Source organism: Epinephelus lanceolatus, chromosome 1 (assembly GCF_041903045.1).
Source record: "Epinephelus lanceolatus isolate andai-2023 chromosome 1, ASM4190304v1, whole genome shotgun sequence".
In the NCBI taxonomy this organism is placed as follows: domain Eukaryota; kingdom Metazoa; phylum Chordata; class Actinopteri; order Perciformes; family Serranidae; genus Epinephelus; species Epinephelus lanceolatus.
Window position 1 is genome coordinate 21,546,826 of NC_135734.1, and position 15,395 is coordinate 21,562,220.

At 41.1% G+C, this 15,395-nt stretch overlaps 1 protein-coding gene across 1 annotated transcript in view; it reads right to left on the minus strand.

The window, feature by feature from the left end:
• Positions 1 to 1,332: 1,332 nt before the first annotated feature.
• The window catches only part of suclg2 (succinate-CoA ligase GDP-forming subunit beta), a 134,174-nt gene continuing 120,111 nt past the window's right edge, over positions 1,333 to 15,395 (minus strand). The window contains exons 10-11 of the mRNA XM_033627189.2: positions 14,682 to 14,802; positions 1,333 to 2,388 (exon numbers count right to left, since the gene is read on the minus strand). Of these exons, the coding sequence (XP_033483080.1) occupies positions 2,276 to 2,388; positions 14,682 to 14,802 (234 nt within the window). The 3' untranslated portion in view covers positions 1,333 to 2,275. The remainder of the gene's footprint in view (positions 2,389 to 14,681; positions 14,803 to 15,395) is intronic.

A 15,395-nucleotide genomic window follows, 5' to 3' on the forward strand; every position in this document is an offset into this window, starting at 1 on the left:
ATGGGGGTCGCTGACCTAATGTGTATCAATTCAGGGGTCCTTGACACGAAAAAGGTTGAAAGCTACTGTTGTTGCACTTGCACTGTTTTTTTGAGTTCAGCAGATTAATTATTCAATGCAGTGGAGACAATTTATATAAAAAAAGAAAGATTAAAGTATTCGATTGAAATTTGTATCACTTCATCTTTCTATTATCTTTGATTAAAAACTATTTAAGCCAGCAGCGACTACGGATGTGTTGTCACAAGTTACAAGGCTGCTTAATACACATTAAAATATTTGAAATATTCATCTTTCTTTTCTCATTTAAAAAAAAAAATCTTGATACTGTTAAGAATAATTCCACTTTGCAGATCAACAGCCGATCATTTATTCATGAGAGTTTTTGCAATGATGTCTAACGTTAAGCTCGAGAGTGTGTTATCTTCGTTCAACACTTTCAGCGTCTGAGTTGCTTTTATTCCACCGTGGCACAAAATAAAGACAAGTGACTAATTTAATAATGGATTCTTCATTTGAGAAACTGTCAAGCAAAAATGCCAAACATCAGATGGTTACAGCTGATTTGCTTCTTTGTCTTGTAACACTCATACCATGAAAATCTGTTCAAACAATTTTATTTTTTTAGCGACAACACCAAACTTGCTGTAGCAATTAATTACTGTAAACTTTGGAGAAAAGCATCTGGCATCTATCAGGATTCTGGAGTGTTTGATGAGCGTAAAAGAGGTCTGAAGAGCTCACCTTGGACTCTGGAAAAACTGACTGACATATTTTACTGTTTTCAGATGTTTCATAGACTGAATGATTAATGCAGAAAACAAATGGCAGCTACTAGATAATGAAAATCATAAGCTGCAGCCTTAGAGACGAGTTTAACCATGGACTGTTAAATTTTCTTTCTGGTTCCAACCTCAACCTATCCTTCTTTTATAAACTCAATTATGGAGCTGATCTGGATCTTACCGTAGTTTGAAACTAAACATATTGGACATATTGACCTTCAGATAAAACATATAGCAGGTTCATCTAAAGCATAAACTTTAAGCAGTAGCAGTGTTGGCAACGAGAAGTTGAATTATTTGGAATAAGCTCCTACTCAAGGCTGGACTGTGTGTTTCTCTCCTCAGGTAGTTAATGGTGTGAGCTCAAAGGCTCACAACTGTAAAAACTGCTGTGTGTCTGCTTCCTCCACTGATGTTACATTTATTCTGCTAATTTGCAGAACAGGAGTAGGATTAGCAGAGTTTTGATTTCCATATTTTGTAACTTTCCATCCTCTTCTGCCCCCCCACCCCCAAATATAAAGTGAACAAACAAACGAGACAGCAGTCTTGAAATATTTGTTTTAATCTCCTGAATTATATATACAGCTTTGACACTGTACTCAAGATCTCCTGTCAATATACATTCATGATTATAAAAAAAAATGTAAATACAATTGCTGCACGTTTTTGATTTTCTCAGCACCTCTGTATGAAACTACTTGTACAGAAAGAGTTGGCAGGATAGTTTATAAAACCCTGTGGCCTTCACGAAACAGGCACAGATTCAAGCAGTTAACACACTGTTTGCCATAGAGCGCTTAACAATTAAGACATGATGTACAAAATTTCACAGCATGGGTACTTCATTCACCTCATTAAATACATATACTGTACGTCATTGGATGGATTAATGGATTAATTGCTGACAATGAAGTCACTGTTTTGGTGAAGTGCCACTGAATGATTTCACAAGAACAAGCTGTTTTCAGTCATATTGTACCTTTAAAAATACCCTTGGCTGAGAACGGAGGTGAAAATTTCTTTTAAATAATATTGCATACATATGCCACATTATGCAGAGTGAAAGCTGTGTCTGTTACCTCTGAAAAATGGAATGCGAAAAGCGTCATGTCTCCATTCCATCTAATCTGTGAGACTTTATGATATTTCAAGACAAGATTGTGCCGACAAGCCTGAGAGTTACAGACTTATCCTAATTACTATGCATTTATTTCATTTTCTTTTAAAAATTAAAAGCTGCTTATTTTTCCCACACAGGTGAGGTGAGTGTAAAATTTAAATTCTGTGAGGTGTTAAGGTGACACAGCACCTAGAAAGCTGCGATACAGACGCTGGGAAGCTAGTGTTGAAACAAAAAAGCAAAGGCCTGTGAGTGCAAAGACGTGAAGTCCTGGAGGTCTGCATGTGTAAGAAAAGGCTGACGGTGATGATCTGAGACTGCATGAATGTTGGCGGACAGAGTATGGTGAGGTTACTCTGAGGCTTTTCTATTTCTTGATGGCGGCCACCGCTTTCTTGGCGGCGTCATCCAGGTCATCTGCTGCTGTGATGGGCAGGCCGCTCTCGCTCAGGATCCTCTTGGCCTCGTGGACGTTGGTGCCTTGAAGACACAGGAAAACACTGTCACAACCAGGCGACAACAAATATGACAGAAACTGGCTTAACAAGGTTGAACCTGATGTGCCATCTGCACCGATGTAAAAACCACACTGTGTGAAAGACAAAGAGTTCCTTTGGAGGAATCAATGCACATGATGACAGATGGATGGAGTTATGGGTGAATGGTGGCAGCTTTGTCTGTGATCAATGTCAGTGAGTCTTGCAATTTGTGCGTGTGCGTGCTCCCCTGGTTGCAGTGAGGTCAGGGGTAGCAGGTGTCGGGTGATATGATGGCGTCCATGCCCTGGTAGACCCCCAACCAACCAGAGACAGAGAGAGAGAGAGAGAGAGACAGATACATCCTGAGATGTTCTCCAAAGCCCTGAGGCTCTACACGCTGAACTGGCTGCCTCCCAGTGCTGCACATTGTGCAGCCAAACACAAGCCTGACAAGCCTGTCACAACACGGGGCAGGGGGCGCCGCAGTGGACGGAAGGACACAGAGAGAGAGAGAGAGAGAGGACGGATGGTGGAGAGAGGGAGTAAATGAAAGAGAGGGAGAGAGCAAAAGGTCAAATGATGCAGAATTGCCCACGCTGCTAAAACAACAAAAGCCAGCTGTTTATGTGGCATTTACTGATTTCACACATGAAGACATGATGGCACAGAAAAGGTCATTTACAGAATCTGTCTGATCTCGTATCATCAATTCTCTACTCTGTCTGCTATCAGATTTTTTTTTTTTACAATTTATTTTTGTTCCTATTTTATTTATTTTTTTACTATTTCTTACTTTAAGTCTATTTATCTCTAATTACTTTTGTCTTTATGCTCCTGCAACACCTAAATGTGCCAGAAGTGACCTGGCTAACTGAGTAATCCTGCTGGGTGCACCCTCCTACCTGCACACCAGTTTCTGAAGGCAGGAGTCTGACTGAAGGACATTATTACTAGGGATGAGTGAGTACACCATTATCTGTATCTGTCTGTATCTGTTCAACCAACTAAATTATCTGTATCTGTATCAGCAGGGGAACAATCCAGGCACTCAGAAAAAATACCGAAAAATGAGCAACGAAATATTAAAAAGCCTTTTTTGTAGTGGCTAAATCATTAAAAGAGCCGACATGTTTCGACCACAGCAGGTCTTTCAAGACATACAACACACCTATATAGTGGCAGGAACCAATCAGAGGCCATCACATAACCCATATAATGGCATAACAGGTAAAACAAATAGACAATAATAACAAAATAACAAGTTAATGCAAAGTGACATGAGATAAGATACGCAGACAAAATAAATATAAATACATACACACTTATTTGAACACAAAGGCTGTGAGAAAAGTGGTGAAGCTTGTAGAGAACAATGACAAATCACAAAAACATGTGAAGTCTGTATCCTCACTGAGACCAGGACACTTTAAAGCATCTAGCTGATGGAGCTAAAAAGCTTCCCTTTGATTCAGTTTCCATTTTCTGTCACCCCTGACCAAAGGTTAAAGTCTTGCCTCTATGTTAAAAAAGGAATCATTAGCATTATGAACTTGACTGAAATGTCTAGCCATGCGGTAGTCGTGATTTTTTGTTCTAATGGCATATCTATGCTCAGCTATGTGATCCCTCAGGGATCTTTTTGTACGCCTATATAGAAGAAGCCGTCCACACACGGACAAGTCGGACAGTAAATAACAAAAGTGGTATTGCAATCAGTAAAATCATTTTGTTCATAAGTTCTGTTTGTGTTAACATTTACAAAATGTTTAGTTTGCATAACGTTGTCATGGTGAGGCCAATGTATACATTTAAGTTCCAAAAGGTTAAGCTAACCAAGTGCTTTTTTTCTCTGCTGGAAGTTTATGCCAGAAGTGGGTGGAGTTTAAATACAAAGTGGGTTGGACCTAATCAGAAGTTGTTATTTTAAGCCTGAAATTTATATGGATTGATCAGAAGTCGCGATATTTATTATCTATGAGAACGGTACTTATAGAATAGGGGTGGGCGATATATATCGTTAATGATAATATCGTCATTGTTGTTTTAACGATGTGCAAATTTACGTTATTGAGTATGCAAATGACTTCACAAAAACAACTGAAAACACACGTTGACACACACCGCAGTACGCCTACGTGGTTACATGATCTCTCACTGGCACCTTCCTGGCAGGTCAGCCTGCTGCTAAACAAACATTAGCGAGACAACATAGCAACACCGCCCACGGATGCTCCAGCAGCTTCGGAAGACGTGGGTCAACTGTAGTGATAGGTCCCAGCCTGTCAGGCTAAAGTTAGCAGTACTGGAAGACCGTCTACGGAGCTACTTAGCCTAGCCACAGTTAGCTCAACGAAGCGGCAACATGGCACAGTTTCAAGTCTCCCCACCGGAAAAGTTCACCTTCAAGGCTGAAAACTGGCCTAAATGGATTAAACGCTTCGACAGATTCCGCATTGCTTCTGGATTGGAGGGCCAAGCAGAAGGGAATCGCAGGATTGTGATCTTTGAGAGAGCAAAGTTTAATCAGCAGCATCAAGAAACGGGCGAGACAGCCGACAGTTTCATTACGGCGCTGCACTGCCTGGCGGAGCACTGTGGTTACGGGGCTCTACATGATGAGATGATGAGGGACAGGCTTGTGGTGAGTCTGCGGGACAAACGCCTCTCTGAACAGTTGCAAATGGACCCGGAATTGACGCTACAAAAGGCCGTCACCAGAGTCTAACAGAGTGAGCAGGTAAAAAAGCAGCAAGAAATGTTAAGAACATTTTTCCATTAATATCATCCATGAGAAATAATTAATGAGCTATAACTCAGGCTGTTAAAAACACATATTTAAAAGAATATTGTCTAATTATCGTTATCTTCAAAATCTCCCAAAATATCGAGATATTATTTTTTGTCCATATTGCACACCCCTATTATAGAACAGCCTCAGAATTGATCTTCAGATCATTTTTTATCACAAGAGTAATACGTTAAACAAAACGCAGTACAGGTAATGACACATTTTACTTGTGATGAGACTCCTACTTGTAAAAAATAAATTATCTGTACCAGATACTCATTTCATTCGAGTATTTGGCTCAACCCTAATTATTACATTACAAAACCATAGCGGATATATTTTGCACTTAACCATGAATAGTGGGGTTTTTAATTTTTTGGTTTATGACCAGTGAATAAGTGGGAACCTTTTGTAATCAAATAATTTAGGTGGCATTTTATGCAGGCATGCGACTTTTTTGTATCATACGTTGTTATAATTTCGTATCACATGCACACCATTGTCAATTTGATCTTTTTTTTTCTCTTGGTAGCTTTAGTTAACAAAACGAGAGCTATGCTTTCAAAGTAGTTGAAGACCCCAACACTGGGGTCATAATAATAATACTTATAATACATTTTATTTATAGAGCACCTTTCAAGGTACTCAAAGACGCTTTACATTGGTTAAAAACAATCACAAAATAGACTACAATAAAATACACCCAACATCATTCACACGTTAAAAGCCGTTTTGAAAAGATGTGTTTTGAGTAGTGATTTAAACTGGGACAGATCAGTGTAGTCTTAAAAGTGTTTGGGGAGAGTGTTCCAGAGGGAGGGGACAGCTATGGACAAGGCCCTGTCACCCCATATACTCAACCACTGAGACAACTCAAAATGCATTGTGTAATCTGTTTACTTCGTGGTGCTAGAGGTATAATCCAAACCACTTTTCACATTAAAACCACACCATTTAAAAACTACAATCTAATTAGCTCTTCGTTTACATATTGATAAATGTTATGCCTTACATGTATAACTGCAACAATTAGTTGATAAAGAGAAAATTCTCATGTGAGTGTTTGTCTTCTATGACAGTCAACTCAATCTCTTTAGATCATCTGTCGGACAAAACATTTGACATTTTATTGACCAAATGATGAGTAGAGAAAATAATCTGCAGATTAACAGATAATGAAAACAATCATCAGTGGCAGCCTTACATACATGTGCAGTATTAACTGTATGTGTGTGATTGAAAGCATCTGTTGTGACAACAGTTGCCATGTATGTATCGGCGTCTTTCTGCATTCACTCTGGCTCAGCCTGTGATGTGGAGCTGTGCGTGTGAGTGTGTGTTTGTGTGTGTGCATGCTCAGACACTTACAGGTTGACCTTAGCTCTCCTGGCTGGCGTGTAATTAAGACTGCATGATATGTGAATTCTCCGGAGGCCCGGCCACCCTGATCAATAGAGCTTTCATGAGGAATTCTATTACCAGCGCCACTTAACGCCTAATATTTCATCTCTTTTGTCCAGCCAGATAATAAGTCATTCCAAACACATTTTTTTTTGCAGGCTCACACTCCAAACAATCAATTCTGCAATGTAATTAATTAGAATAAGAGCAGGAAGAGACCTTGCTCTGGCACATAAACAGGGGATTGGGTGTCTCAACTCATTTTCTCATCAAATACTGTGGCATGGAATATTCTTGCGCTCGTGTGTCCACAGACGCATCTATAGTCTCGATGCTGTCGCTCATAATGAGGGGGGCAGTACTGTATGCTTTAACCCCGTGAACTTCATTGGGATTGACGGATCCATATTATCATACTGGCAGGCTTATCTGTCAGATGATTAAAACAAAGTTGCAGCACAGAAAAGTTGAAACAACGGTGAATAAAACTCGGGAGGAAGCAGCCATATGTGCCCAGAGCAAATACATAATGCAGGAGATATTCTAAAAGACAAATATGCCTATGGAAAGTGTATATAGCACTGAAATAAAGTAAACAACACATGCATTTCTGCTATTTTTTGATCCCATTAATATTCATGAGAGGCAATAGTGTGTACGGCGTTGTTAAGACATTGCATCTGTGCTACCTGTGTTATCCACGTAACGTGTGAGGGGGATCACACATTTATGGGAGTGAGAAAAAGAGACATGGATTTATGTGGGTCTTCTGCATGTGTGTGTGTGCGTTTGTGTGTGTGTGTGTGTGTGTGTGTGAGAGAGAGTGACTGCAGTTCCACTGTGAGCAGTAGGGAGCACTGATAGCTCACAGCAGCAGAGGCAAGGACAGAGCCTGGCTGGATACAGCACCACTAGGTGTGTGCGAGTGTGTGTGTGCGTGTGTAGAGTATGCTTAGTATATGAATGTGTGTGTTCACCTGCAGCCACTAGGTGCTGCCAGAGACCTACTCACAGCCTGGACCCAGACACATACAGGATAATGCATTCACGCCACAAGACTTCAATTTTCAAATGACACTCTGTGAGATTAACTGTAAAAAATGACCTTAGAAGGGGCAAAAAAGATTTTTACTGTCCCAGAGTAGAACATGAGCACAATACACACTATCTCCAAGGTTTTATGAGGGTTTTCATCACCACTGATGGCTGTTAATTACAAGAGATTTCTGGCTTTTAAAAGTCACCTGCTATTCTGAACTTTGTCTCAAACAAGCACCTATTTGAAATTAAATTAAATCCTAATCTACACCAGCAACACTTCCCCACAGCTGTCCAAACTGCTGGACGATGGATTAGCTGACTAGCCTTATAGTGCAGCTCAGCTATGAGTCTTTAAACTGTTCAACACTGAGCAGCGCTACGCATTCTGCAATGTGATATACTGCCACTTAACAACACATTTCTGTTGGATCTTGGCACTAATGAGCAAGCTTACTTGTGACTATTGTGAAAATGTCACATTAATGTGTGAGTCAATTACAGGACACCATATCTCAACAAGATAATAAGGCTTCGGGCTGTGCCAAAGGCTGGCGCCGGAGAAGTTCTGTCGATGCTGCAGTTCCTTAAATTTATGACTAATTCTGTCTCAACAAGCAGAGTTTAGCGAAGCTAAGAACTGATGAGAGGAGAGGGCTCAGCAATAGTCTCAAAACCTACAGAGCAGCTCTGCACTCCTGACAGCTCCTTATATACCATGGAGAAGACAAAGATGTGTTCTTGTGTAAGGTAAAGATAAGAGCAGAAATGATGTGAAGCTTGATAACTGATCTAAATCGGTTTCTGGGGTTTTAAAGTTAGCTTGATACATTTGCTCTGAGCTTCATTTTCAATGAAGAGAGACTGTGCAACTTTTTGTAGAAGAAACAATCTTCCCTTTAGAAATAATTAGTTGAATTCCTAAGTAATAAAACACACCCCACGAGTTAGTACACTGCAGAGTTTATGTTGCAACAGCCTTTAGCTCTGCCTATACATATACAGATCGTCTTTAAAAAGAGGTATCTGCCTTCATGTTTTGGCCTCTCGTTTGAGGTCACTTTAGGTACTTTTTAAAACGCTTTCTGACTTGCAGATTTTTTAAAACTTCAGTTACTTTGTATTCATGTGGATATAACAAACTGAACATTTGCATATGCCTTTCGTGTAATGAGCATATACCAAAAACCGTAACAACCACGGTGGACTACCAGTTTGTCTTTTGTGAGCACTGCTTGGACTAATGACAACTTAACTGTTAAACTTAGTATTGCTGCACCACTTCACGTATGAATGGAGGCATCTGCGGTGCCCAAAGCGAATTTGTCCACCTCAGCGTCTGTGGATAAAGTCCGTCAGAAACAATGGCTTTGAATCAGGACTGAGGTGGAACCAGCAGATAGTAAGACGATTTTGAGAGAAGGACTGCTGTTGAAGAGGGAAAGGAAAACTCCCACATGTCCAGACATCGCTTGTATCTGTGAGTGAGCTCCTTCATTCGTATATTAAAGAGGAATCAATGACAATGAAATCTCTAGTTGGTGTTAAGTAACGTTACCCTGTACACTCTGCTACCTTTGCAATAAGGGCAGACTGTGGAAGACACCTAATGCCAGAATTCGTTTTAGTGTCAACGGAAATATTTAGTAAAACAAAGGTCTTGCTGACAGATTATATCTCTATGTGTAGACGGGGAGTTACTTGGGCTGGTATGACTAGCAGTGGCTGCTGTTAGCAAACGTAAGCTAAATATTGCCATGTTGATTAGCCAATTTGCAGATTCTGACTCTTCTCTGCTTGTGCTACGCTTTCTTTAAGCATTTACCAAAGGCCATTTTCACAGCAGTCATTGCGACTTGTCATAGCAGGAAAAGCACGGCGTTGCTTGTAACTAACAATAGCTGTGTTTTATACCCAGTAAGCCATGACAGTGTAAAAGCGAGCCAGCATGCACAATAATTGCGCCAGCATTAATCGTATTACTTAAACCTTTGCTTTTCCTGCTGTGATGTGTCCAAAGTCTTCATTGAAAACGACCTATTATCTTGTCACTATTGGCCACGCTGGTCGGTGCTCAGAGAAAGTTCTACAGCTGTGATTTAAAGATGTGTGCAGCAGCGTTTTTCCTTTGTTTTCTAACAAGTCCTAAAGAAAACACTTTTGAAAAACCAATACTGTAAACTTTTTAATTAGCTTTATGTTTATGTCAGTGTCACAACAAATGTGTTTTTGGATCATTTAAATTAGCTTAATATGAACTGTGTTTTTTAGGATTTTGTTTAAAAGTTACTTTGTAAAGATAGTTTGAAGCAGATAAAGGATAATCGTCATGTATCTGATCTCTGCAGGACCACTGTATCCGGTATTACACCAAAGAGAGCTGTTGATGCAACTGGATCAAAGGGCACCTGAAGTGCCCCTGATAACGTTTCAAAATATTAAACCAATAGTTACACAGAGATGGGCACGATCAAATCATATGAATCTACGATGCAGGAGCAGGGTTAATATCAGGATATATTTGAGAAAGTCTGAGTTTTGCCCAGTTGGAGTATCACTGAATATAAAAGAACAAAGACGCGATATCTTTTTATGTCATTCATGTCACAGGAAGCATGACAGGAAATACCAGTGGCTTGTTGTCCTGCCCCAGTTACCTTGAATAACTGTTGTAAAAACATTTGCTTTCATCACTGAATGTCATCACACTTGTTCTGACTTTGATTGTTAATCCTCATAATAATCAGTACCAAACAGTGAGTGTTTTCCCTTCACAGCTAAAAATGGATGAGGCCTGCTCCTCCCTCCTCCGTCCTGTGTGTCAAACATCAAATGCTTCTCATTTGAACGCAGAGCGAGATACTCCTGAACGGCACAGACGCTTTGCCTTTGATGTGCTCGCAAGCCACTGATTAAAGTTTTTATGTTTCTTATGTTGTCTAGACTCTTGTTTCAGAGAGACACACGCACTATAGCTAAGTATTTTAGATTTAAAGAGCATCTCTGACATTGACAGTCTATAAAATCCATCGTGTCGTTCAGGTTTTCATCCGTGTTGACTCTCATAAAGAACCTCGTTGTATTAACAAATAACATCACTGCACTCAGTATTGTGTGCAGCATTCATTCTCGGGATCTGTTAAATTTCTGTCAGGTGCTTGTTGAATGCAGAATATATGAAAGAAAGAGAATGAAACATTTGGTCAATATTTACAACTAAACATTAACACAGTAAATTTATAAATTTAAATGGCTAAAAAAATCAGCGTCAAAAACAGCCAGTGTGTGCATATTTATATACAGCTTTATTTGTATGTCCATGCGTATCTGTTGTGTATGTATAGCTGCAGCAGATGGCTATTTAAGCTATAATGACACTGTCAGGACTGAAAGGGCCATCTCAACCATACTATTGGGCCTCGCGTCTCTTTTTAATTAAATGGGAGAAAAATGGCCAGATCTCCTTTTAGGGAGAAAACAGCCTCCACTGTGTGACAGACAGTTGGGGAACGGCTCGGTAAATCAATAGGCCAGGGAACAGAGTTAAGCGAATGCAGTCACCTTTTTTTTTTTTCACTGGACCCTGAGGGCTATTCAAGGGGAATTTTTCCATAGTGGCAGACAGCATCCTCACAGAGCAATATGTCCATGTTCACACTGTGGCCAAAGGGGGCAGTACAGTACTTCCTTATGTATCTCTTCCTATCAGTACCTTAAATATGTTTATGTACAAGTGTGTCTATATCATGCTGAATCTGTTGCATACATTTGCAATGTATGAATATAAGTGCCAATACTGTAGGCGACAAACTGGCTGTGCTTTAGTTTGACTCCATCAGCCCACATTTCAAGCAACCCTATCAGCTAATTCAAGCCTTTCAGCATCTAGACAACATGACCCTTCTCCTCCACATATGGGAATACATAACTCTCCACCAATGTAATCAACCCAGGCCTTTTAAAAGAGCCTTCCCAATTAAAAGTGTGCCAGTTAATCCATTCTGATCCTGTTGAAGAGCACTGGGCTGTTCTCACTGCCCTGCGGTCAGCCTAGCAAGCTGAGCTGATTGATTCTGCACCAATCTTCTCCACAAGACTGCGGCCCAGGATGTAATGACCCACAGCTAAAGCTTGGATTAGGCCCGGGCCAGGAAAGAACGTGGTTGGACCAACCGCCAACAGTGACCTTCTGGACTCAGCCTGTTTGTGAGTCAGGTTGAATTACATGGCCTGGTATGAGAAATGTGTTGTGACTAATTAAGGGTCTGTCGTCATTGCCAATCCAGTCGCTTCTGTGGCGACACATTTCATCAGAGTCCTTGCTCTTCAGCCACATGGTTAATCAGGTACATGCAGGAACACACTGGATATGAATTACTCATATGCAAATTTTACATCTTCACTATTTGAACTGGCACCGTGTGGTTTGTGTTGACTTTGTGTGCTCCTCCCATCAAACAAGCATGGACATATGCATGCTTTCCTTCAGTAACCCAGTGTTTCTCATACACTTATTTATCTAATCTTATTTTATTGTAGAGATACCTGTAACACTTGTTCAACCCCTCCTTGCCTCACTCTTTCTCTCTGTCTTTGATTATTGAGATAAGAGGTAACTAGCCACTCTATGGTCCCTCCCCCTCGCCTGCTGCCGCTGACCCAGGAGGAGAGGGTGCAGCAGCTCAGGAGACGAACCTTTGGCTAGGGGCTGTAGTGGCTCAGTTTCAGCCAGTGCAGGTCTAACCTGTGTAACAGCAGCAACAGAAAGTTTGCTGATCCAGAGCTGTCCGATTCCCCGGAGCTGGGATTTGTGCTGGCTGGATTCAGACTGCTGCTGCCACTGACTGGAGATCTGTCTCCAGAGCTGCTGCCCACTCTCCTCTCAGTGAGGTGGTCCGTAGCTGCAGGCTGTGAGGCGGAAGACGCACTGTGATTCGAGATTCTCACCAACATTAGCTATGTAAACATGAACCTGAAGCTGCAGCTGTGAGCCATTAGCTCCAGTTAGTGGAAGGCTAACCTATTAGCAACATTTTCTCTCCATTTTTGAAATGCTTCACTGATACTGACCCGTGTTGGCTCTCTTTTTAATAAGTCTGCCTCCCTTTTATGGGTTGCTTTGCAGTGTAGGCAGTTGTTGCCAGTTCTGGAATAGAAACTATGCAGGATTGTCCGTCACTGAATCAGGCTTTCACCATCTGAATGGATGTGCAAGCGAAACAGCCATTAGGAATGCCCTCTCTCTGAAATGACCTGTGTCCAGTCACTCAAGCATGCCACAGATGTTAAAAATATGCTAAAACAAAAACTGTCTGTTTGTAACTGTTTAGCTTAGTTATGTAGGCCTATCTTAAAACGTACCAGCGGTACCTGCAGACAGTGGATCACATCAGCAGCACATGGAGGAGGACAGAACTGATACTGACTGATGTCTGTGTTCTTCATTTGTTACTTACTTACTTGCATTATTGACTTTATATAGTGACTTTCCTGTTGTAAACAAGACTGTTGCTGCCATAGACTGTTTTCCATCATGGCATGAGGTGAGGTTGTGTGTGTGGGACAGAGAGGAGAAAGGGAGATATTGCTAGAGAAAGATAGAGTGTCTTACTGCTCCTTGTTTTGCTTTTGTGCATTGATGGCTCTTTTTATTCTGTTTCGGCAATTTGAGATGTGCCTGGGTCTGATATGTGACCAAATATATATAATGTTTTTTATTTTAATTGTGAAATGATAAACATTGCTTTTCTTTTTACTGAATTATTTGCATTTGTTAAAAATTTGTCATTACAAAAAGCTTAAAAAAAGTGTTCAATAGGCTGCTCGCTGCTGGAGATGTCTGGCCCATTGACATTTCCTGGTTTTAAAATCTGGCCCCATTGAATTTGTAATGGAATAGCCCTGACATACAGGATATATAATATGACAACTGAACTTCCCACACTCTATTGTGCTCTGCACAGCCACGTCTATACTGCACTGTAGTGCCGCGGTGCACAGTTGGGTTCTAGAAACAGCTTACGCGCCCTGACCTACAAACCATATTAGCAGAGTGTGTGAGGACATACAGTATGAAGTGTTGAGGGCTAACACACACACACACACACACACACACACACACACTGCTCTCTGCTCTGGACATACCACTCAGCAGGATCTTGACAATTAAGCTAACCACCAACTGGCTCCATGCCTCCGGGAGCCACCGCTGCCATCACACACACACACACACACACACACACCCCAACACACACAGCTGAGCAGGTTTCATTAGCATATACAGGTGAAAGGTGAGGCAATCAGTGCCATCTCTACTGTTATTCTGGCTGGCGCTAATGACGGGTGTGGCAAAATGTGACACTCATGAGAAATACACTGCTGTTCTAACTGGGACTCTGGGCCACAATGAAGATGGATAGGCCCCAGAGAGTACAGCAGCAATAATACAGTGGCTCCAAAGTTTAATACAAGGTGGGGAAAAGGTGATTCAAATACTGCTGCACTTCTGCTGTTTACCATTTACACTAAAGTGATAACAAATACATTTGTCAGCTCAGAACTGTAAATAAATTCATTAAAATTTAATATAACTGGCTTTATTAACAGTGGCCATATGAGTTTTGGTTATGAGGTCAGGAAGATCACAGTGATAACAAGAACTACAGGAAATGATCCATTTAAAAAAAATGTAGTTAGTGATTGGCTGAACCACAGTCTGTCTGCATGATGCCTCCGCTGGTGTCAGAGATGCTGGTTACCTCTGCCTCAAGGTGTTGGTCATGTGAGGGCAAACAGCTCATCAAGATGAGTGACAGGTGCTGGAGGTGTGAACTTGGTTTGAAATCGTAGCCTAAAGGCCAGTGTCATGATCCAGTATCATCAAATCCTCATTAGGGTCATGTGCTTTTATCCAGGCTACATGGAGATCATTGGTCCACGTTTCTGAGAGGGCTGATGGACATTGTGTTTGAGGTGAGTGTTAGTGGGGACCAGCTTGCTAAGACAGATAGGCTAAACCGAGATTTCTTTGTGTGTGTATGTGTGTGTGTGTCTGTGTGCATTCCTACCTTCAAGCCTGACCACCAGCGGCACCTTGAGCTCCAGCTCCCGACAGGCCTTGGTGATGCCGTTGGCGATGATGGCACAGTTGACGATCCCACCAAAGATGTTGACCAGGATGGCCTCAACCTGTGAAAGAAGAGAATGAATGAAGAATTAAATCTAGTGGTGCATTTTTCCCACAGACCGCCATCATTACATAAACATCTGTAAAACTGTTGACAGGATACCTCTAAGTGCAAACAAGGTTAATTATGACTCTTTCTATTGAGAATTTTTGAATTATATAGGGTTTTTTTTTATTTATAAAACTTTCCTCAAGTTGAGAAAACATATTTAAAACTCTGTGATGTCATCACAATGTAAAATCTATAAGCCCAGTGGGAACTCCTACACTACTGCACATATTTGGTGGGCTGCATACGTAAAGTGGGACCCTAGAAACTTTTTTGGCTTATGCGCCAGGCGAGCAACTCCATTGGAATGAATAGGCGCCATCCTGGGGTCTCTGTGTCTACTTATTATAATACATGTATGGAGCAGACACACCTGTGAACAACAGGAAAGTAGCATCATGCAAAAGATGTACATCTGTAGTGTCCAACATATCACGGCTCTGGCTGTGACTTACTCCATCTCCACTCCAGTCTTCAATTATCTCATCACCACGCAGTATAATAATCCAAGGGCATCATTTACTCATCTGCAGATTGTTTCGCCAG